A 24,026-nucleotide genomic window follows, 5' to 3' on the forward strand; every position below is an offset into this window, starting at 1 on the left:
CGCACAGGACTTCTGTGCAAGCCGCCCCGGAGATATGTGGATCTCCTGTCATGTGAATTGGAGTGTAAAGTGTAAACACATTTTTACAAAAAAAAAGTAAATTTACGATTTTATGTTGGGCTGCCTTGGGCCTCAGGTTGGACACCACTGTCTTATACAGTTGCTGTGGATCAACTTACCACTCCCTTTTTCTTTTGAAGGGCTTATGCCCTGTACACACGACCGGTTTTGCCGTCGGAATAAACTCCGAAGGTTTCTCAGACGGAGCTCCCCGGGGGCGCGCATCGCGGCGATCGGTGGAGCGGTGTGTCAGCCTGACACACCGCTCCACCGATCTTGGTAAAGAGCCTCCGGCGGAGGCTCTTTACCACGTGATCAGCAGTGTCCAATCACGGCTGATCACGCTGTCAATGGGAAGAGCCGTTGATCGGCTTTTCCTCACTCGCATCTGACAGACGCGAGTAGAGGAGAGACGATCGGCGGTTCTCCTGACAGGGGGGTCTGCGCTGATTGTTTATCAGCGCAGCCCCCCCTCAGATCACCACACTGGACCGCCAGGGATCGCCACTAGGACCACCAGGGAAGGGGCAACATGTGGATGGCCGGGTATGTACCCCATGGCCATCCACATGTGCCCAATCAGTGCCTACAAATGGGCACTGATTGACACCATTATTTTCCAGATCTGCCCAGCAATGCCCCAATATGTATGATCAGTGCCACCTGTCATTGCCCATTGGTGCCACCTGTCATTGCCCATTGGTGCCACCTGTCATTGCCCATTGGTGCCACCCATCAGTGCCACCCATATGTACCCATCAGTGCCACCCATATGTACCCATCAGTGCCACCCATATGTATCCATCAATGCCACCTATGAGTGCCCATCAGTACTGCCTATGAGTGCCGCATACCAGTGCCGCCTTTCAGTGCCCATCATCAGTGCCAGTCAGTGCCACCTCATCGGTGCCCATCAGTGCCGCCGTATCAGTGCCCATCGTTGAAGGAGAAAACGTACTCATTTACAAAATATTTTAATAAACAAAGAAAAACTTGTTTTTTTTCGACATTTTCGGTCTTTTTTTATTTGTTGCGCAAAAAATAAACCCCGCAGAGGTGATCAAATACCACCAAAAGAAAGCTCTATTTGTGGGAAAAAAATAATAAAAAATTTGTTTGGGTACAGTGTAGTTAGACCGCGCAATTGTCATTCAAATTGCGACAGTGCTGAAAGCTGAAAATTGGCCTGGGCGGGAAGGTGTCTAAGTGCCTGGTGTTAAAGTGGTTAAAGCGGAGTTCCGCCTAAATTTTTTTTTTTTTTTTTTAAAGTCAGCAGCTACAAATACTGCAGCTGCTGACTTTAAAAAAAATAAATAAATTAGGCGGAACTCCGCTTTAATTATTCATTTATTTATTTATTTATTTTCATCCTGCAGAATTGTTTAAAATGCTCTCTCAATGACTTCTAGTAGTGCTATTTGTTACCACTAGATGACAGGAACAGGACACTCATCTATTTATTTTTTTGGCTGAGCTCATATTTGCTTTGCTGGTTGGAGTTCAGCAATAATAAAGCTTCCCTTCCAATATCAGCCACTGGCAGAAGCTATCTCAGTGTCATAGACTATATATCACCTTCAGGATTGCATCCAGTGACTGCCAATATGTCTGGAGTGCGGGTGGCAGTGGTCACAGGAAGCAATAAAGGGATAGGCCTGGCTATAGTCAGAGCACTGTGTAAGCAGTTCAAGGGAGATGTCTATCTGACAGCCAGGAACATTCAGCTGGGAGAAGAAGCTGTGCAGGAACTGAAGGAGAAGGAAGGATTGTCCCCGCTATTCCACCAGCTGGACATCAATGATCTGAACAGCATCCGATCCCTGCGGGACTTCCTGAAGGACAAGTATGGGGGGCTGGATGTGCTGATCAATAATGCCGGCATTGCATTTAAAGGTGAGTCCTGCGAGGGTCTGACACCATGGATAGAAGGGATGAACATCAATGGGAGCGATAATGCAGTATGATTAAACTAAGGGTCCAGGACCCATGTCTGTATTAAGGATATGCGATCAATGTCGAATTTAAAACGAACCTGTGCAGATAGAAATATGGCAGCTGTACCTAACGACTGTTTTTTAAAGGTGCAAGCTCTTGGGTAGACTTGTGTACAATTTTTTTTTTTTTTTTTTTTTTGTAGTGCCAAAGTTTTTAGTAGCAACTTAAATTTAGTGCCTTTTTTTATTACCATGCTCATTATTAATAAATCACAGTGTTTTAAAGCATGTCCGTACAACTCCCACCACCCTGTTCAGCTGTACATGTGCAAGCTTTACCCAACTTGGGCTTCATGTACACGGGACGTGTCTCAACCTCTCCTGAATGCTGGAACATCACAGCTAGTAATCCGCATTTTTTAAAAACGCGTGTTTAGCAGCGTTTACAAGCCGCGTTTGCGTTCAGGAGCGTTTACTAAAGAGAACCTCAGGAGACCCTCCCAAATGATTAGAAAGCAATAAAAACAAGTACAGTATTTATCGGCATATAACGATCACTTTCCTCCCCTTGAAATAGGGGGAAAATCGCGTGTGTGTTATACGCCGATTATCGGCTGCCACGGAGGGGACGAGCGCTGCCGAAAAAGAGCTGGATCTCCTGTGTGCTCGGTTCGCAGTCACGCTCAGTCCCGCCCCCTAGATGGCTCCTAGCATTGGACCACCGTTATGTCCATCATAGGATCGGGGCTAAGGGGCGGGACTGGGCGTGACGCCAAGCCAAGTACACAGGAGATCCGGCTCTATTTTGGCAGCGCTCGTCCCCTCCTTCCGCTCAGTGGCAGCCTTTATTTCGGTTGGTTGGTTTGTTAATAGAGAACGTATGGTGCAGCTGTGCATGGTAACCAATCAGCTTCTAACTTCAGTTTGTTCAAATAAGCTTTGACAATAAAACCTGGAAACTAATTGGTTTTTGCACTCTCCAGTTTTAGTAAATAACCCCCATAGTAACAAGAATTTTGGTTTAGGAGTAAAGATTTATTGTTCCTCTTTGGATTCACATAGTAAATAAACTGCTACTTTAGCGGCAGTGTTTGTGCTTTTTAGCCCTCACTACTGCATGGCAAATTACAGAAAGCAAATGCCGTGTTTCCTGCACTGGCAAAGTGCCAGACCAGTCCGTTAGGAACACATTAACTTCTGACACACATTAACTGAATCGGGTTAAAGGTATTCTCCACTGATTTGAGGGCATTTGGAATGTGCCTTTGCATTTTCAAAGCAACCAAGTTATCAAAGCAACGTGGGCTTCCATATCTCCTCCATGCCACGCTGCATTGATGCAGTATTTCATGCAAAAGGAGTCCCGGCTAAGTATTGTGTGCATACTATACTGTACATGGACATACTTTTCAGTAAGCCAACATTTTCTGTATTTAAATTCCAAGTTTACCTTTTAAAAACAAAGCATAGTACAACTAATATTTAGTAAAGTCACCCATGTAGAGCAAGAGCTTGCAATCAAATGAGCCAATTTTAAAGAAATGCTTTCAACATGCTGTAAATGCTAGGAAAGTAGGCAAATGGGCAATGCATGCAATGTTCCGAGACTGCAAGAAATGCTCTACACTTTTTTTTTTTTTTTTACATTGTGTATATAAATTTTATGCTTATCCAGTATCCCGAATATTCATTATAGAAATTAGCAAATTGGTTGCATTACATTTAAACTGGATTCTTCTCAGATCTCCGATGCTTACCTGGCTCTGCACCACCCTACCTGACACCGTCACTACCTTTTTTAGAGCCCCTTTCTTCTAGCTGAGTTCTTCGTTTAATGCCAAAGTCCTCAGCGGAGAATAGGAATAGTGTTTTGGGCCTGAATTATCCATCTAATAAATGCTATGCCAGCAAAGCTTGCATATTTTTTTTTCCTGTAAAAAGCTTCCCTCTTTTAATGTTACCTTTTACTTCTGTTCAAGGATTGGCATCTGCCAAGCTGTCCGCCTGGCATACATTTTTGTGTATTTGCTAATAATTTTAGAAAGTCAGTTTTAAAGTTTTACTGTAAAACCCCTACCCCAGATTTAGTTAAAAATCAAAAATAAAGATTTGACAAAAAGGGGAAAAACAAAACCTCTTCATTGCTGCCTCCTGGGCTTTTGAGATTTCCCAAGGATGCACTGGGCAGGGGGAACGTTTTATGGGATTTCGAGTACCCAGCTTTGTCAGGAGACAGTAGTGAGGTGAGGTGACGTCACCTGAACTCCAGGAAGGGTCAGAAGCGGGGCTGACGTTTTTTGGGAGGGTACATTTTTATTAGAACAGTCATTTTTTGCAGTACTTATACAAACAGAGGTGGAAACAAAAGAGTAACAAAACATACATTCAAAACCAGTTACTATTTCCTCCATGTCCAGCATTAAAATGTAGAACACAAGACCGTGCACAAATTCTTTTACAGATAGATGTCAATTACGGTTGTTCCGATACCACTTTTTGAAGACAGAGTGCAAGTACCGATTCTTCTTCCTTCTTCCTTCTTCTTCCTCTCCCCAGTCCCTTTCTCTGCAGCCTCAGAAGCACTGAATATGAATGGAGAGGACACGGCAGCTCTTCTCCATTCATAAACTGAAGCATCGTAAACACAGTTCACAATGTTTCAGTTATGAATGGACAGGGTCAGTAATTAGGAAATTTGGAAAAGGAAGAAGCCAGTAAATGACGACAAATTTACCGGCTCCTTCCTCCGCTCTCCATCCTGAAAGATCTGGGGGTGGGAGCGGAGGAGCGCATGGAGGGGGACTGGAGGAGGACAGGGAGACGGGGAGGAGCACACAGAAGGGGACCAGAGGAGGATGGGAGGGGGGGGCCGGAGGAGCGCACAGATGGGGACCGGAGGAGCGCACAGATGGGGACCGGAGGAGCGCACAGAGGTGGACCGGGAGAGACCAGAGGAGCACACAAAGAGGGGCCGAAGGAGGACGGGGGGGGGGGGCGACTTGAGCGCACAGAAGGGGACCGGAGGAGGACAGGGGGAGAACAGAGGAGCACACCGAGGTGGACCGAAGGAGGACGGGGGATAGAGGAGCTCACAGAAGGGGACCGGAGGAGGACAGGGGAAGATCGGAGGAGGACACAGAGGGTTGCTGGAGGAGGATACAAGGGATACTTGGGAACAATCGGTGCGTCGGCGGGGGAAGTTATAATCCCCGATCTCGCTGTGTACTTCTCCTCCTCTCCCCTCCGTGGCTTTCAGCTGCTTTATTGAAAGCCACACAGGGAGATCGGTGATTATAATGTCCGCCGCACCGATTGTTCCTGAGTGTCCAGGTATCGGACTAGGCATTGGGAGCATTTGCACGAGTACAAGTACTCCTGCAAATACTCGATATCGGGACAACCCTAATGTCAATGGAGACTCATGATAGAATAATCTTGTAGTACATGGAGTGCCAGCATATTGAAATTGCAATAAAAACATATATGGTGTAATCCCATTTTTTAAATTGTACAGGGTTGGCAGGATTAATGTAGCAACCTAACCAGTAATTGGTGAGGAGGACAACCAGGATGTCCATAGTTTAAAGAACTTTTGAGGGCATTCTCTATGTTGGTAAGTAAACTTCTCTTTCCAACATGGAATTAACAGTCTCTTTCCGTCGGGTGAATGTTGGAGGAGCTGGGGAGTTCTGTGCTATCAGTTTTCGAGGAACAAAAACAGCTTTGTGTGATTGGAGGAGGTGCAGATGAACATTAATCCACTCCATTCACAGAACACCGTTCATTCATTGTTCTGCAGCTGGAACTGTAAATTTTAGCAGTGGATGTTTGGCACTGACTGTACACAGGGGAAATAAAAGTAAAGGATGTTACATAATTGCACAAATTCTTTAGTGTTTATTCTTTTTTACAGTGCAAATAGCCAAAAATTGCTTTTGCTCAGCTCAAATCAGATGTTTAGTTACTTGCAGGTAAGTTTATTTCTAAAGCAGCCACAGCCTTAGTAGAAAAGCCTGCCTCTTGCCAGCAGCTGCAGAAAAGTACTCTTGCTGTCTGTGGGGAAGTAGTAACCTCATTGCTGAGGACCCACACGCTCCCCGCTTAATGGAGAGTTCTGAATCTGACTCAGCAGGACATGTCAGACCACTGTAGGGAGACCGCTACTTCCACCCCACAAGGGTTCCTCTCTGCATCATGCTGGCAGGGGACAGGCTTTTTTACTTAGACCGTGACTGCTTTCTAAAGAAAACAGACTGTAATGCCGCGTACACACGGTCGGACTTTTCGGCTACAAAAGTCCGACGGACCAAGTCCAGCAGACAATTCGATCGTGTGTGGGCTTCCCCGGACTTTCAGCTGACTTTTCCAGCCGCAAATCTGGAGGACTTTAGATTTGGAACATGCTTCAAATCTTTACGTCGTAAATCCGCCGGACCCAGAAATCCGCTCGTCTGTATGCTAGTCCGACGGACAAAAAACGACGCTAGGGCAGCTATTGGCTACTGGCTATCAACTTCCTTATTTTAGTCCGGTGTGTGTAATCACGTAGGAATCCGTCGGACTTTTGTGTGATCGTGTGTAGGCAAGTTCAGTCGTTAGAAAGTCTGTGGGACGGGCTGTCGGACTTTTGTAGCTGAAAAGTCCGACCGTGTGTACGCGGCATAAGACTTTGAACAAGCTTAGTTGCATGTGGAATCTCTGGCTGATTTCAAATAAGGGTTTAATGGGGCTTTAACATATAAAATGGCACAAATATTCTGGATCTCCTGTACACTAAACCTTTTGTGACCAGAGGTCATTGATGCCTAGATACCCGGGACAAAGTTAGCAATCAGCGCAGACCCCCCTCTCTCACAAGAGAGCCACCAAGTGGCTCTCCCTGTCAGAGCGAGCCTAGGAAAGCCGTTTACGGGCACTTCCTGGTTACACGCTGTGATTGGTCACAGCTGATCACGTGGTAAAGAGCCTATGTCATAGGCTCTTTACCACGATCGGAGATGCAGTGTGTCAGACTGACAAACGGCACCACCGATCGCGGCTTATCCTGCTGGACGTCATATGATGCCCAGTCAGGATAATAGAGCCACATTGCGGACGTCAATCCGCAATGGGGAGGGCAGGAAGTGGTTAACTAAAACTATCCCATAGTTTGCAGACGCTATAACTTTTGCATCATCCAATCAATATACGCTTGTTGGGATTTTTTTTTTTTTTACCGATAATATGTAGCGGAATACATATTGGCCTAAATTGATGGGACGTCCCATAGCAATGCTATTTGAGGGGACGCAACCAGTAGGGCGCCCCCAGACTTATACTGCTGCCTGCAGCACACTACGCCCAAAGGCTATATCCTCGTGCCTTTTTACATCCGCCTGATAAAATCTGGTGAATGTATGGACTGCAGACCAAGTTGTGGCCTTGCAGATCTGAGCCATGTTTGGTGATACACTGCCCAAGAAGCACTAACTGCTCTAGTAGAGTGCGCTTTGACATGAAAAGGTGAGATCTTACCTTTTTAACCATTATTTCTGAATTATAACTTACCAAATCCACTTAGAAATAGTGGATTTCGACACTACCTGTCCCTCCCTAGGACCTTCTGGCAGCACAATAAGACATCAATCTTTCGGATCTGAGCAGTTGTCTTTTAATAGACCTTGACCGCTCTCACTACATCAAGACAATGTAGTGAGTTCTCTACCTAGAATATGGTTTTGGAAAAAATTATGGTAGGACAATATCTTGGTTTAGGTGAAAAACCTGAAACCACCTTAGGTAGAAAACTTGGATGAGGACTCAACACGAACCTGTCCTGAATAATTAAATATGGCTTTTTACAGGAAAGAGCAGTCAACTCCGATACCCTTTTTACAGAGGATATAGCAACCCGAAACACTAAATTCCTTGTCCAAAGGACCAAGGGAGCATGCTGTAGCAGTTCAAAAAGACTGTTTTTGCAATACCGACAAAAACTAAGTTCAAGTCCCAAGGGTTCAAGGGTGATCTAACTGGCGGAATAGGCCGCATTACCCCCTGTATAAAAACCCCGGACCAAAGAATGAGGGCAGCTTCATTTGTACTTGTAGAAAAAACAAGAATTCTACCTATGTTATATTTCCGAGGGTGCCACCTTTGGATTCACACCAGGAAACGTAAGCCCTCCAGACTCTATAATATATGACTCTGGAAGGCAGCTTCATTAATGAAGGTAGAAATCACTGACCCGGAGAGACTACGTCTCTTCAGAATGTGGGCTTCAATAGCCAAGCCATCGAACTTAGAGTTTGTAAGGTAGGATGGAATATCGGCCCCCACGAGAGTAGGTCTGGATGCAGTGGAAGGGTCCATGGGTCCCCCACTGCCATCTTTACAATATCTGCATACCAGGACCTTCTGGACCTTGCTGGGGCTACAAGAATTACCGACTTTCTTTCCAGCTTGATCCTGCAAAAAAGCCGTGGCAGCAACTGAATGGGGGAAAAAACCTAAATCAGTAAAAACTGACCCTATGGGGTCACCAAGCATCTGTCTCGCATGCGAGTGGGTCCCTTGTCCTTGACATAAAGTTGAACCTGGACGCCAAAAGATCTATGTCCAGGTTCCCCAATCTTTGGCATATAGCCAGAAAGATGTCAGAGTGAAGGGACCACTCCCCCGGGAACAACTGCTGGCGACTCAAGTAGTCCGCCTGCCAATTCTCTATACCTGGAATGAAGACTGCTGATAGGCAAGGAACATCCTTTTCCACCCAAGCTAGAATATGGTCCACCACTCTGAGCTGCGTGACCCTTAGTGCCCCCTTGGCGATTGATATAGGCCACAGCTGTGGCATTGTCGGATTGGATCCTGACAGGACAATCCCGTAACCTGAATGTCCAGGGCTTCAGAGCCAGACGCGCTGCCGGAATCCCTAGGATGTTGATGGGCAAGGCGCTTCCGGTTCTGGACCACTGTCCCTGGACAGTTGTCTTTTCCCAGTACTGCTCCCCAACCTGAAATGTTGGCATCTGTCGTTACCACTTTCCAGGCAACTGGTATAAAGGATCTTTCCTTCTGCAGATTCCCGGATACCGACCACCAACTGAGGCTCTGGGACACCTCTGGGGACAGCCGCATTGGCAAATCTAGAGCTTGGTCTAATGCCCAAAACAGAGATTGCCTTTGCCTTTTTCCCTGGATCTTTGGGAACATTTGACCTTAGAAAACGAGGCGGTGAAAACTCTCGAAACTCCAGTTTGTAACCTAGAGTTATTGTGGAGACAACCCATCTGTCCTGAATTTCCTCCTGCCAAACTTCTGAGAACTGCAGAAATCTTCCCCCCCGCCCTGGTGACCGGGGGCACCCCTTCATAATGAGGCTTTAGAATGCTGTTTTGCAGGTTTCCGTCCCCAGGTACCTGGGCCTGAGCCTGAGGCTTTCCTCTAGACTGACGACGGAGGCAGTCGCGACTGCCTAGAGGCAGATGCCCTTGGCCCTGGAGAAAGAGCCCGCTTAAATGAAGGGTGTTTATTCCGTCTTTTGACTTTGGATGTATTTGTCCAAATCATCCCCAAATAGCCGATCCCCATGAAAAGGAAAACCAGTCAGGAGCCTTTTGCATGGTGCTTCGGCTGACCAATTTTTCAACCACAGGATCCCCCGCATGTGTACTAGCGCAAGGCGAGACGCCTGGTGGATAGAATCCTTAATGGCAAAACATAATGCTCTTGGCAGCTTGGCCAAGTCCCGGGCCTGTTGCACAACAACCTCCCTAAGGGCCTGTCTAAACTGGACCTTCAGGGACTGACAGATGCCTATCACAGCAACTGCCGGCTGAGTAACTGCACCTGTCAAAGAAAAGGAGGATTTTAACAGGAATTCCAACCTTTTAGCTGTTGGATCCCTAAGCGTTTAAGCATTGTCTACTGGACAAGTTAGACTTTTTTATTCACACTGGATATAGCAGTGTCAACTGCTGGTACATTTCCATCTTTTGGTGAATTTCCAGTAATGCATGGACGGGAAACACATGCAAAGTCTGCGGAGGTTTTAAGGAACCCAAAGAAAAAAACGGGACTTTTGGCTGTCTCAGTCAAGGACAGCTAGAAAGTGGAACGAACCATCTCTGTAAGAGATTGTACCAGCAATTTCACAGATTGCGAGGCTGAAAAAGGTTCTTCACCCGTTGATTCCTCTGAAGAGGAGTCATTGGATTGCCTTTTCCTCCTGATCCCCTGAGGGTAATACCTCATACTCCACCCACTGTTCCCTAGATAAAGGGTCCGAGGTGGGGGAGGGGGATCTACCATGCTTCTCCCTTTGGATGGAAGATGCGATTTAAAGCCGCTAGTCTCTCCTCTAGCCCCAACAGGGCGTAGGAAAAGGCATCTTCAGTCACATAAACAGGGGCTGAGATGCCAGCAGCAGCTGCAACACCCACCGGTCCCAATAGCTCACCCTGGCTAGTCACTTCTGGTATTTCAGGAGAAGATGACCATGTGGAGGCATGACTAGAATCCTCAGTGTCTGGGGGTGATGCTTCGGTTACCACCTTTTTGAGGTGTTTACACTGGCCTTTTTGGGAGGCATAGACCTAAGCACAAAAACAGAGGTACTAAGCAACTACTTGCTGAACTATATAGCCTGGCAATAGAATGCTGCTAATAAAAGTTCAGCCTGGTGCTGAGTAAAATGTGTTTCCGCAATTTTGGAATGCCTGCATGCAGCGCCTTACGCACCCCCCACTGCTCCTGTTTCCTGTGCAAAACCTCGTTCTTCCTATGTGAGGCCCGGGTACCATCCACTTTGGCCTCAGTGGCACTTTGGATGGATGCGGTCTGTGGAGGCTGTTTAAATCCAGCATGGATCCCTCCAGTGGAGCTCTTCAGAGCACATCTTTACCCATGACCAACACTGGCGAAAAAACTGAGGTGTTCCCGGTATGGGAGGGGTTATATAGGGAGGCAACTTCCTGTTTAGGGTGTGCCAGTGTCTGTCACCTGAAGGTGGCCTATAACCCACATAGTAATTACTATGGGGCTCTGTGTCCAGTGATGTACGCTAAAGAAATGTGTGTTTTTTGTTTTTTGTTTTTTTTTTTTCTTTTTTGCACACGTTTTATAGCAAAAACTAAAAAAATATTAGTATTTTTTTTTTTTTTTTTTTTTTTTTCGAAATTGTCGGTCTTTTTTTGTTTATAGCACAAAAATAGAAAACACAGAGGTGATCAACTACCACCAAAAGAAAGCTCTATATGTGGGGAAGAAAAGGACATACGTTTTATTTGGGTACAGTGCCGCACAACCCGGCAATTGTCAGTTTAAGTAACACAGTACCGTATCGCAAAAAATCCCCTGGTCATGAAGGGGGGTAAATCTTCCAGAGGTTACAAAGAAATTGCATATGTAAGGAATTGTTTATCGTGGTGCTTTGAATGGCACGCACCACAATGGACAAGCCAAAACGCATTATTGCCTATGTGATATTGCATAGAACTGTATGAATGACGGGTTGGTAAATGATGAATTTATTCCATTATCTGATTGCATTATCTGATAAATGCGGATTCAATTCAGAGTTCTGCGTCATGGCAATATAGTAAAAGCTACAAACATTCCACTGCTAAATAAGAAGTAAAAGTAAAAAAATGTTGCCTATGTTTATGCTACAACATCATGAAACGGTTTACTTGAATGAAGCGTGTTGAGGCAAGGACTATAATCAGATCCAGAATTTCACCAGGAAACAAGATTTTCAGGTTCTGATGCAGCACTCGAGTCAGGATGACATTGCACTTCTACGGGGTGAAGAAAAAACGGTTTTATTCCAAAACGAACATACAAAAGGCTCAGCTCACTGAGATGGAGGAGATACTTAACCATTTCAGCCCCTGACGGTTTTACCCCCTTAATGACCAGGCCATTTTTTGCAATACGTCACTGCGTCGCTTTAACTGACAATTGTGTGGTCATGCGATGCTGTACCCAAACAAGATTGAGGTCCTTTTTTTCTTTTTTTTTTTTTCTCTCCCCCCCCCCCCCCCCAAAAAAAATATAGCTTTCTTTTGGTGGTATTTTGGCTTACTGAAACATGACAGAGATCACTGGGAACAGTAGACCCCTGTCATGTCACTAGGCAGAATGGGGAAATGCCATGTTTACATTCGCTGGCGATTATTGAGTCTGCGGGACCAGCTGGCACGTGCTATCCTGCTTTTACGAACTGAGGTACAGGTACGTCAGTTTGTGCAGGAGAGCCATTCTGCCGACGTATATCGGCGTGAGCCAGTCAGCAAGTGTGTGTGTGTGTGTGTGTGTGTGTGTGTGTGTGTATATTTTAGGTGTTTGGAGCAGGTTTATACATAGGACTCTACAGGCAGTTTGTTTTATTTTCTCAGCATAGCTTGCAAAGTACAAATAAGGGACAGATTTTCAGGCATCAACATACAATGTACCACCTAAATCTTAAAGTGATACTAAACTCTGGTTGTGTAAAAAAAAAAAAAAAGTTTATTCTATTTAACCACTTGACCTCTGGAAGGTTTTACCCCCTTCATAACCAGGGCATTTTGTGTTATTCAGCACTGTGCTATTTTAGCAGGCAGTTGCACAGTCATGCAACACTGTGCATAAATAAAATAAAATTTATATCATTTTTTTTTCACACAAATAGAGCATTCTTTGGTGGTATTTGAATCGCCACTTTTTTTTTTTTTTTGTTTTGTTTTTTTTTTAAATTATATAAACGAGAAAAATGCTAAAAGTTTAGAAAAAAAAAAACATTTTCTACTTTTGATATAAAGCAAATCCAATCAAACCTAATTTCTTTATACATTTAGGCCAAGATGCATTCTGCTACATGTCTTTTGGTAAAAACCAAACTGTGTTTTTGAGGACACTATACTATTGGGAACGCCTAGTACAGGACTAAGCGTGATCAAGATACTGATCTCTATCACTTCTCTCTCTTTTTGCTAAGATCATGTGTAGCAAGATACTGATCCAAACAGATACTATACTAGTAATGGCAGTAATCAGTGACTTCTAGTGTGACTACAGATGTAAATTTCCAGAAATTTTGAAGCCATGGGGGAAAGTCTGTGCTTTTTTTTTTTTTTTTTTTTTTTTCTTGTGGTTTTTTATTTCTATTTATTTATTTTTTTTCTGTGAAAAATGAAAATGTTTGAACAAAAAAAAAAACTATTCAAGGTGTACTGGTATAAATTGAAAGTAATTTTGTTACACTGGTAATATTATGCTTGAAATAAAAGTACTTTAATCAGTGATAATAAACTTAAAATAAAAATTATTCAGTAATAATCTAAACATGCTTTTTTAAAATTTTCCTTTTTTTTTTTTTTTTTTTTTTTTTTTTCCTTACAAATGAAGTAACAAGGATTGTATATGTTAAGAACAGTTCAACTTTACATGAGAACAGGTAACCGCCCCCCTTTCCCTCATATTGACAGTGTGAGACTGATGGTGTGGAGGGAAATCTAGCGCTAACTGACACTGACTGGGAGGGACAATAACTGACTGACACTGGCATTGCTAGTGACCCCTATACAGTGATCAGTGATAATACACTGTACTAATGGCACTAGCTGGGAAGGGGTTAACATCAAGGGGCAATTAATGGGTTAACTATGTGCCTAACAAGTGTTATGTGTGCTGCTTTTGCTAACAGCTGTCTGCTTTTTCTTCCTTAAATCAGGGTTGATTTCAGGGTGAAGAAACTGACAGATCGCTGTCTTTGCACAGAGGTCTGTGCGTTTGTCAACACAGAACTCTGTGCTGTGATTGGCCACAGCCGATCAGCAGGTGTACAGCCATAATTATTGACTGTACCCTGCTGACAAACTCATGATGTGTCCAATCACAGCAGGGGGTGCACAAATGTGCGCCGTCAAATCAGGAAATTCACCTGATACGTCACGGTGCCTGTCTGTGCTGCCCGCTCGAGGGTACATCTACTGGAAGCGGCTTGGCAAGAGGTTAAAGTGGTTGTAAACCCTTGCAGACCACTTTGACCTACAGGTAAGCCTAGATTAAGGCTTACCTGTAGGTCCAAGAAATATCTCCTAAACCTACACGGTTCCCGTGTGCATGCGCGGGAGCGACGTCATCGCGGCTCCAGCCAATCACAGCTCCGGAGCCACGATACCTAGAAAGAAGATGGACGCTCCGTAGCAGAGGGGACAGCGGTGACATTGCAGGCTCCTGTGTCAGGTAAGTGACATATAATGGGCTTCTACGCGATGCATAGTAGCCCATTATGCTTTACCTTTTGCAGGGAAATAGAGGAAGTAAACCCATCAGGATTTATCTTCCGAAGTCTGTATGGTGTAAGATAAGCTCCTATATACCAATTTAAATTGGATCATACGGTCTCTCAAAGACACCAAAGATTGCAAAGAGAAATCCTACACACTCCTCCAGTCTTCCATGTCCAGATCTGGTATGTCTCGCACCCACCTAGCCCTAAGACCCTCTGAAGGCAGTAGGGAAATTAGGTTAAGATGGGAGTACAACCTCGAGGTGGACCTCTCCGTGCATTATGAACGAAGCACTGATTCTAGAGTGGATTGTGTGACCATTAGGCTATCTTGTGGAAACTGGGCATGAAATGTATGAGAAAGCTGTAGATGGCTTGCCTGGTTCTCACTTAATTAGATAACATTTGAGGCAAGTGTAGAAAAAGGGGACATTTTCTGATCAGTAACCACCAGAGAAAGTAGTTTGACATTATACTTAGTCCATGCGATAGGCTCTGCTAATTTATAAAATTGAGGAAGGGTAGGATTTAGCCATAAAGGGGCATTTGGAGAAATCGCTTCTTTGGGATAATGTTCACATCTAAGGCCAGCCTCCCAAGCTCGAATAGAATTGCGCATTGAAGCAGTCAACTGGTAGGGTACCCTACACCCCCTACATACAAGTACCTTAAGAGCCTCTACAGAGCCCACCACTGCTGCTTCAAGCCAGGTGGAGGAGTTGGTTAAATCCAGACTCAACCACCATACGGCCGTAACCAGCTGAGCGACCAAAAAATATTTATGTAGATCCGGGAACGCTAAACCATCCTGATTTAATTTATATTTGGTGTTCTTTGATCCCCATATGAAGGATGAAAAAAGTTGATTTGATTTAAAAATTGATTTAATCTTGTAAAAAAAGGAGCCAGGGAGCCACTGAGGAGAATGTCTAAAAAGGTACATAAGTTTTGGTATAATTTTCATTTTTAAAAAGTTAATACGTCCCAATAAGGATAATGGTAGAGACTTTCAGCTTTAACCCAATATCTCCTAGGATCGGAGTCAAATTCAAGGAAATAAATTCAGAGGCTTGGCGAGAGATTATCACTCATAAATACTTTGAAGTTCTCCACCCACTGCAATGGAATATCAATTGAAGCCATGCTACGGGCCTCAATATCTATTGGGAACAACAAGGACTTGGCCCAATTTATCTTCAGCCCAGTGACAGTTGAAAAAGAATACAATATCTGTAAGGCCCCTTTCACACGAGGCGGACTCCATTTCTACGGAGCCCGCCTCGGTCCGCCGGCTCAGCGGGAGATCTGTCCGTTGATCCCTGCTGAGCTGGTGGATGACAGGTCCCTCTCTGCTCACTGAGCGGGGAGGGGCTTGTCAGGCGCCGCTGCCGCCTATGGAGGGATCGGATGAAAACGGACAGCATGTCAGTTTTCATCAGATCTCACCCGATCCGATCGCGACGGACCTGGACATAGAGCCATCCGTCCGCTTTTAGCGGATCGGACCGGGTTGGATGTCAGCGGACATGTCTACGCTGACATCCGACGCTCCATAGGCTAACGTGGAGCGCCCGTTCAGGTCCGCCGTCAAAACTGACAGGCGGACCTGAACGGTCCGATCCAGTGAAAGGGGCCTTAAGCTCCTTGAAGAGAGGGTCCAGGATCATTAAAAAATAATAAAAGATCATTTGCATACAGTGCTACCCTTTCCTCCAACCAACCAATCCGCAACCCCCTAATATTGGGTGAAGTTTGAAGAGCTTCCGCCACAGGTTTCATTGCAATAGCGAAGAGTGTTGGAGACAGAGGGCAGCCCTGCCGAGTTCCCCTAAATGACGAGAATGAAGCTGACAATCCTCCCCCCATTTTCACTGCAGCTGTGGGAGGTCTATACAGGACCTGCAACCATTTTATAAATACCATTGGAAAGCCCATTCTGTGGAGCACTTCCCACAGAGGCAACCACCCTAGAACCTATATTAACCAGTTCCGGACCAGGCGCCGCAGTTATACTGCGACAGGATGGCTCCCCTGGGCGAACCGCCGTAACTGTACATTCGCCCTCTAGTGTTAACCCCTTCCCTGCCAGTGACATTTATACAGTAATCGGTGCATTTTTATAGCACTGATCGCTGTATAATTGTCAATGGTCTCAAAAATGTGTCACAAGTGTCCAATTTGTCCGCTGCAATATCGCAGTCCCGATAAAAATCGCAGATCACCGCCATTACTAGTAAAAAAAAAAATAACAATAATAATGCCATAAATCTATCCCCTATTTTGTAGACGCTATAACTTTTGCGCAAACCAATCAATATACGCTTACTGCTATTTTTTTACCAAAAATATGTAGAAGACTACATATTGGCCTGAACTGAAGAAAAAAATTTGGGATATTTATTATAGCAGAAAGTAAAAAGATATTGTGTATTTTTCCAAAATTGTCGCTCTTTTGTTTTTAGCGCAAAAAATAAAAACCACAGAGGTGATCAAATACCACCAAAAGAAAGCTCTATTTGTGGGGAAAAAAAGGACGTCAATTTTGTTTGGTTACAGCGTCGCACGACCACGCAATTGTCAGTTAAAGTGACACAGTGCCGTATCGCAAAAAATGGCCTGGTCATTCAGCAGCCAAACTTCCGGGGCTGAAGTGGTTAAGATGTCAAGCATGGATATTGGTATATAATCTTCGCAGATTCACATCAGTGGCTCTACCGGCCATGAACCCCATCTGGTCTGGATCAATAATGCTAAACATCATAGGTTGTAATCGTCGGGAAATAAGTTTTGTCAAAATCTTGAAATCTACATTTAAGATAGCAATGGGCCTATTGGAGGCACAAGAGGATGGGTTTTTTGGGGGCTTATAAATTAAGACTATATGGGCATGGCTCATTGAGTCCGACAAAGCTCCCTCTTTTAGACCAGGGATATGCAATTAGCGGACCTCCAGCTGTTGCAGAACTAGTCTCATGAGGCATAGCAAGACTCTGACAGCCACAAGCATGACACCCAGGGGCAGAGGCATGATGGGACTTGTAGTTTTTGGCGACAGCTGGAGGTCCACTAATTGCATATCCCTGTTTTAGACAATTAGAAAAAAGTGTGGCCAATAGAGGGGCAAGTAGATCGCCATGGTCCTTGTAGAATTCAATTCGAAGGCCTTTCCGGTTACGGTGACTTCCCCATAGGAAATGAACCAGTGGCCGAAAGAACTTCTTCAGGTGTTATAAGACTTACTAATGTCACCCTCTCTTTATCCGATAACCAAGCCAATGCTACTGAGTCCAGCCAAGCTGCTAGCTCCGTTGGCTGGAAATCAGGAGTCAACTGAGATGTATGTAGTGTCTGATAGTATTGACGAAAGATCTCAAGAATTTTAGGCTGTGTAGAAACCATATCTCCTGAGGGGGTACGTATTTTCAAAATCGGAATGCTAGACTGTTCACATTTAGCCATCATGGCCAGAAAACTGCCATTACGATCCCCCTGCTTGAAAGACCTGCTTACTTTTATATAGATCCATCTTCGTAACCTCATCCATATACAAATGAAAGACCAATTTGCCATGGAGTAGAGCATTGAATTTAGCCTCTGACGGTTCCGCAGAATATTGGGCTGTTTTTTCATTGACTGTGGCCTGCAAAAGATCACTGTTTACTTGTTGGGCCCTATTAACCGCTTTAATAAAGGATATATATTGTCCTCTGGTATGGGCCTTAAAAGCATCCCACGTTATTGCTGGAATGGAAGACCCTGCATTAAGTTCCCAGTACTCTATTAGAAGGGGTGGAATTTTATTAACCACATCTATATAAGAAATCCAGTGGGTTCCTAATCTCCACTGGTTTGCATCCCAAAAATGATGAAGATGATGTGTGAGCTTTAACGACGCATGATCAGATAACCCACTAGGCAAATATTTAACATCTACCATATCTGCTAATATAGCCGAATTAGCGAAAGCTAGATCTATACGGGAGGCAGTCTATACGAAGTTTAAAAACAAGAATATGATCTAGTTAATGGGTTTTTCCATCGCCAAGCCTCTACCAGGCCCACCGTCTGTGCCCAGGTCGAGAGCTCTCCGGAAAAATATTTGGGAGGAATTGGTCTATCCAAACCAGGGTCAAGTATAGCGTTGAAATCTCCCATTATCAGTAACTTAGCTGGACCATACAAAGATATATTTTTTTTCTCAGAGACTATATATTATAGTACCTGAGAAAGGAGGCGGGACATACACACTGCCAACTATATATCTCTAGCCCCACAGGAGAAACAAAACCAAAACATATTTGCCTCGAGGGTCTGAAAATACATCTTCCACCATACATGGTAAAGATTTACTAATCCACATCGAGACCCCTCTAGAGAAAGTAGAATATGTAGCACGATAAGCCTTCTGCACCCAAGGCTTCTTAAGTACTAAAAGCTTACTGCCAATAAGATGGATTTCTTGAAGTAGCACTATATGTGGAGAATACATTTTCAAATATCTAAATAACAGTGCTAAAAGTTTTAGCTTTAAACTCTACCTGCTTTCATTTTTTAATTTTAGTCCCCTTTCATTTTAAATGTGTTTTTTAATCTGCAGAAATGAAAACCTCTTAAAAAGGAATTTCCTAACAAATCTGTTTTTTTTTTTTTTTTTTTTTTTTTTCTTTCCAGTTGCCGATAACACTCCATTTGACACCCAGGCTGAGGTTACTCTCAGAACCAACTTTTTTGCCACTCTTGACGTCTGCCATGAGCTTCTCCCTCTCATTAAACCCCACGGTAAGTTTTTTTTTTTTTTTTTCTGTAAAGTTTATGGGAGGATAAAGGGCTGTGTAAAGTGCTTGTCAAAATAATAAAAAATATACTCAATACATCTCTTGCAACACATGCTCTTTTCCCCATGTTTTAACACTCTAACAACACTGCAGCGATAGATAAATAACTGATTTGCCAGAAATCCAGTGTGCTCCTAACATCCTGTTAGGGCTGACAGCACAGCGCTCCTTCTTCTTCTGTTCTGAAATCCCAACCGGAGTCCCAGTGTGAAAGCCCGAGTGCTTTCATACTGGGGCGCTGCTCTGGCAGGACATTAAAAAAAAGTCCTGCAAGCAGCATCTTTGGGGCGGTGGAGGAGCAGTGTATACACCATTCCTCCACTGCCCCTGCCTATTGAAATGAATGGGCACTGCAGCGCTTTTAGGGCACATTTAACCCTTTCTTTGGCCGCTAGCAGGGGGGTTAAAAGTGCCCCGCTAGCGGTCGAATAGCGCTTCTAAAACAACGGTAAAGCACCGCTACAACCAGCGGCGCTTTACCTCTAATGAGGCCCGCAGCTCAGTGTGAAAGGGCTCTTGCTTATTGATAAGGTGGCACTGCTGTGCTGGATCATATACCTAGTACGTATCTGACACTTCCGGGTCTGGGGCGCAAATGCGCGCCGCCGGCAGCCTGCTCCTGCTGTGATTATACACAGCGGGAGCTGATCTCTGGGTAACTCGCTGTCCGCCGGCACCTGCTAATCATCCAGCAGAGCAGAACGACAGTCTGCATATGTAAACAAGGCAGATCGCCGTTCTGACAGGAGGGAAGGCATAAATCCTGTGTCTCTGCAAAACAGGAACACATGTCTATGCCTTCCTCTAGTAAAAGCACCTCCCACACTACACTAAAACACATTGTTGGGCACACAGTTAACCCTTTCGCCCCTGATGTTAACCCCTTCCCTGACAGTGTCATTAGTACAGTGACAGTGCATATTTTTTTAGCACTGATCACTGTATTAGTATCACTGGTCCCCAAAAAGTGTCAGTTAGTATCCGATTGTCTGCTGCAATATCGCAGTCATGCTATAAGTCGCTGATCGCCACCATTACTCGTTAAAAAAATATATATATCTTATTGTTTTTATACGCTGATATACACCAATATACGCTGATTGGGATTTTTTTATACCAAAATATGTAGCAGAATACATATTGGCCTAAATTGATGAAGACATTTGATTGTTTTCCCCCTTTTTTTTTTTTTTTTTTTTTTTTTTTTTTTTATAATTGTTAGTCTTTGTTTTTAGTGCATAAAATTTAAATCACAGAGGTGATCAAATACCACTAAAAGAAAGCTCTATATGTAGGGAATAAAAGGACATTCATTTTATTTGGGTACAGTGTTGCATAACCGTGCAATTGTCAGTTAAAAATAACCGTGCCGTATCGCAAAAAATGGCCTGGTCATGAAGGGGGGTAAATCTTCCGGAGGTCAATGGTAACTCTTCAGTGAACTTCACATGTTTGCTTCATTTGTGGAACTTGTACTAATAAAATCGTTTTTTTCTGAGCAGCTAACTTTCTGCGCACTCTACCTCTGCTGACTTATCAGCTTGTTTTTAGTTCCCTCTATGGTCTACAGAACATCTCCCCCCCTGTGTTATGCAGATGAAGAGGAAGGGGTGTTCTTTAGTTTTGTCCTAGGGTGACAACATGGCTACCTCACAGATACAGTACAGTGAGTGAGTGTTGTCATAAGAGGACAGGAAGTGCGTTACTTTACAAAAATGACTCTGAGTATCTTCTGATAACACCTTATAACATCCCTTGTTTATTTTCTTCTGAAAGGGCGAGTGGTGAACGTATCCAGTATGGTGAGCCCCAGGGCTCTGGCACAGTGTAGCCGCGAGTTTCAGGAAAGATTCCGCAGTGATACCATCACTGAGGAGGAGCTGGTAAAGCTAATGGAGAAATTTGTTGAAGATGCCAAGAACGGGGTCCATCAAGAGAAAGGCTGGGCAAACACCGCATACGGGATGTCTAAAGTAGGAGTGACCGTGATGTCCAGAATCCAGGCACGCAAGCTTAAAGAGACCAGAAAAGGAGATGGGATCATCCTCAACGCCTGCTGCCCAGGCTGGGTGAGGACTGATATGGCTGGTCCTAAGGCCACCAAGTCTCCCGATGAAGGTGCTGAGACCCCAGTCTATCTTGCTCTTCTGCCAGAGTCTGTTGATTCACCATACGGAGAGCTGGTCAGTGAGAAGAAAGTGCTGGCATGGTAGATTCAAATTCCAAGTATATTTTGGTAAATGACCGTGTCTTAATCTCTATAGGCCTTAAAAGAGGTTCTTTGCAACAGTTTTCTTTTTACAGATGGAGGATAGATAAGTGATAAACAGCCTTCAGCTCATTAACTCACACAGTAGAGCTTTGTGAAGTAAGATCTCTTATCTGAAATTACCAATGCCGAAACCACTTGGTTGATTGGGTAGATATGACAATAGATCAGCCATTCTCAACCATGTTTCCTATTTGATGGTTCCTCTATAGTTTCAGGGCTAACACCACTTGGTAATACCAGCAAAATTACATCAATGATTTTTTTTTTTTTAGCTATCTGTAGAGGTGGCATTCTGAAGACCATTGTGAGGTTTTTATTCATCCTAATTACTAACATTTTTCCCATTGACCCAGATTAGTTGGTTTTAGTAAGGGTTCCCACAGACCTGAAAGTTATTTTGGGGGTTTCTCTGGGGTACAAATGTTGCGAAAAGCTGATCTAGATGCTCCTTTTCCAGGAGTATCTGGTATGGGACCACTCCTGACATCTCAGCTCAATAAAATTGATTTGAGATAAAGGCTCAGACCTCACACAGCCCTTGGCTCTTCCATGAAAGTTAACACGTTTAGGGCTGTGTATCCCTGAAAAGTCCCTCTCTGTATGAACCTCTTCAGTCTCCGAAAGCACTTATTGTTGTTGATGTGAATTACCTGCCTTTCCTATATTCTTTTTTGAAGTAATAAACAATTTGCTAAGACTGTGGCTTCTTTTACATATTTCATAAATGATAATCTATATGTCATAACACTGTTTTGCAGACAAAAAACACACTGAAAGACATTACCCATATTCATTAACATTTTACAATATAAATGTAGTGAACCTGACAAAAAATATAAAAATATTATAATAAACTAGCAAAGTGTGAATGTACATTCCTTTAATGGCTAATGGTAAATAGTGATTTTCTTTAAAAGTGGTTGTAAAGGCAGAAGGTAAAAAAAAACTTCTTCATGCAACTCCCCCCCCAGCAGCCCCACTAAATACATTACATACCCGAGCCTAATCTCGATCCAGTGATGTGCACCAGAGCCGAGGCTCTCTCCCTCTTCATTTGCTCAGACACAACCGCGGGAGCCATTGGTTGCTGTCAATCACAGCCAGTGACGAGGGAGTCTATGCTCTATGCATCTTATGGACACATGGAGCGACACTCGGGTGCAAGCATGCGCTAGTGCCCCCATAGCAAGTGGCAGGAGCTCCAGCAGGGGACCCGAGAAGAGGAGGATCGGGGCCTCTCTGTGCAAAAACCATTATACAGAGCAGGTAACTAAAACATCTTTGTTATTTTAATTGAAAAAAAAAAAGAAAACTAAGCTTTTTTTTTTTTTATCACTTAAGTGTGTCATTCATTTTATGTGTTTTGCTACTGCATTAATAATGTGTACACAATGTTTTTTTAGTGAGGCTTGGCAAACGTGAAGAATGACAATACATCATTAAGTCACAATGCCATTGTTCCAAATGGACTTCACAAATATGAAGAAGACATGTGCAGAATAAAAAAAAATGTATCATTTTGTCCCAATTCAGTAGTTAAAATTGTGTTTTGTTTTTTTTTTAAAGATATTTTTATTGATTTTTAGGTTCAACACAAACCCAAAACAATCACAAATAAAATATAAAAAACAAAACACACACGAGTATCTGATCCATTAAGCATACAAAAGTGGTATCCAATCTGTAATTAGATTACATAAATTTGTTTAGTTAAATTTGTTTAGTTTGTTTAATTCGTTTTTGGAATTTGTTTTGTTTATTCGAATTGATTCAAATTCAGAACATTCAAATCAATTCGAAATCTAACTTTGAATTTTGGAATATAGGTATATTCTTTCTATTCCATTCTATTCTATTGGTTTTTTTTCTATTTTCTTTTTTTCTTTTATATTCTATTCTTTTCTTTTATATTATATTCAAATTTACTCTGTTTGAAATTTTGGAAGATGGTTATATTCTTTCTATTCTATTGTTTTTTTTTTTTTATATTCTATTCTTTTATTTGCTATTCTATTTTATTCAAATTTTGGGAAATGGTTATATTCTTTCTATTCTATTGCTTTTTGAATTCTATGCTATTCTATTCTTTTCTGCTCTATTCAAATTTGAATGTATTGTATTCAAATTTTGGAAGAAAGTTATATTCTTTTTTATTCTATCCTGGTTTTTTTTTTTTTTTTTTTTTTTTTTATTGTATTCAATTTTATTCTATTTGAAATTCAAATTTCAGGAGATGGTTATTCTTTCTATTCTATTTTTTTATTCTATTTATGTTCTTTTATTTTTCATTCTATTTATTTTCTATTCTATTATTTTTTATTTTCTATTCTATCCCTTTTTTTATATTATTTTTTTTTTTCTATTCTTTCTTTTATTTTCTGTTCTGTTTTACTATATTATACTATATACTTTAATATTCTATTTTATTCTCTTCGTAAATTCAAATTCGATTCTAAAACTACTCAAATTTTGAAAACTCTTTTGAATTTGATTTGAAAACTATTTAAATAAAAATTTTGTTTCGTTATTTCAGATTCATTTAAATTTGTTACTATGGTAATTTGGATACATCTGAATAATGAAAAATTTGTCTGAATTTTCAATTTGGAACAAAACAAACCACACGTGTCTAAATGTGTGTGCATGACCAATCTATTATATGGACAGTG

General features: G+C 42.9%; 1 protein-coding gene across 1 annotated transcript; it reads left to right on the forward strand.

Annotated features, from left to right (window-relative positions):
* Nucleotides 1-1,552: 1,552 nt before the first annotated feature.
* LOC141129265 (carbonyl reductase [NADPH] 1-like) lies at nt 1,553-22,054 on the forward strand. The gene is made up of 3 exons (XM_073617188.1): nt 1,553-1,953; nt 18,922-19,029; nt 20,862-22,054. The coding sequence occupies exons 1-3, from the start codon at nt 1,665-1,667 to the stop codon at nt 21,296-21,298; spliced, it is 834 nt and encodes a 277-aa protein (XP_073473289.1). The 5' UTR covers nt 1,553-1,664; the 3' UTR covers nt 21,299-22,054.
* Nucleotides 22,055-24,026: the final 1,972 nt, after the last annotated feature.

This window comes from Aquarana catesbeiana, linkage group LG02 (assembly GCF_042186555.1).
Source record: "Aquarana catesbeiana isolate 2022-GZ linkage group LG02, ASM4218655v1, whole genome shotgun sequence".
NCBI classification, from domain to species: Eukaryota; Metazoa; Chordata; class Amphibia; order Anura; family Ranidae; genus Aquarana; species Aquarana catesbeiana.

What these genes read in the sequence shown, in the direction of transcription:
- LOC141129265 (XM_073617188.1), top strand. Translation starts at nt 1,665, where the DNA reads ATGTCTGGAGTGCGGGTGGCAGTGGTCACAGGAAGCAATAAAGGGATA. An exon ending in TGCCGGCATTGCATTTAAAG is followed by an intron (nt 1,954 to 18,921) that starts GTGAGTCCTGCG and finishes TTTTCTTTCCAG; the next exon opens with TTGCCGATAACACTCCATTT. An exon ending in CCCTCTCATTAAACCCCACG is followed by an intron (nt 19,030 to 20,861) that starts GTAAGTTTTTTT and finishes TTCTTCTGAAAG; the next exon opens with GGCGAGTGGTGAACGTATCC.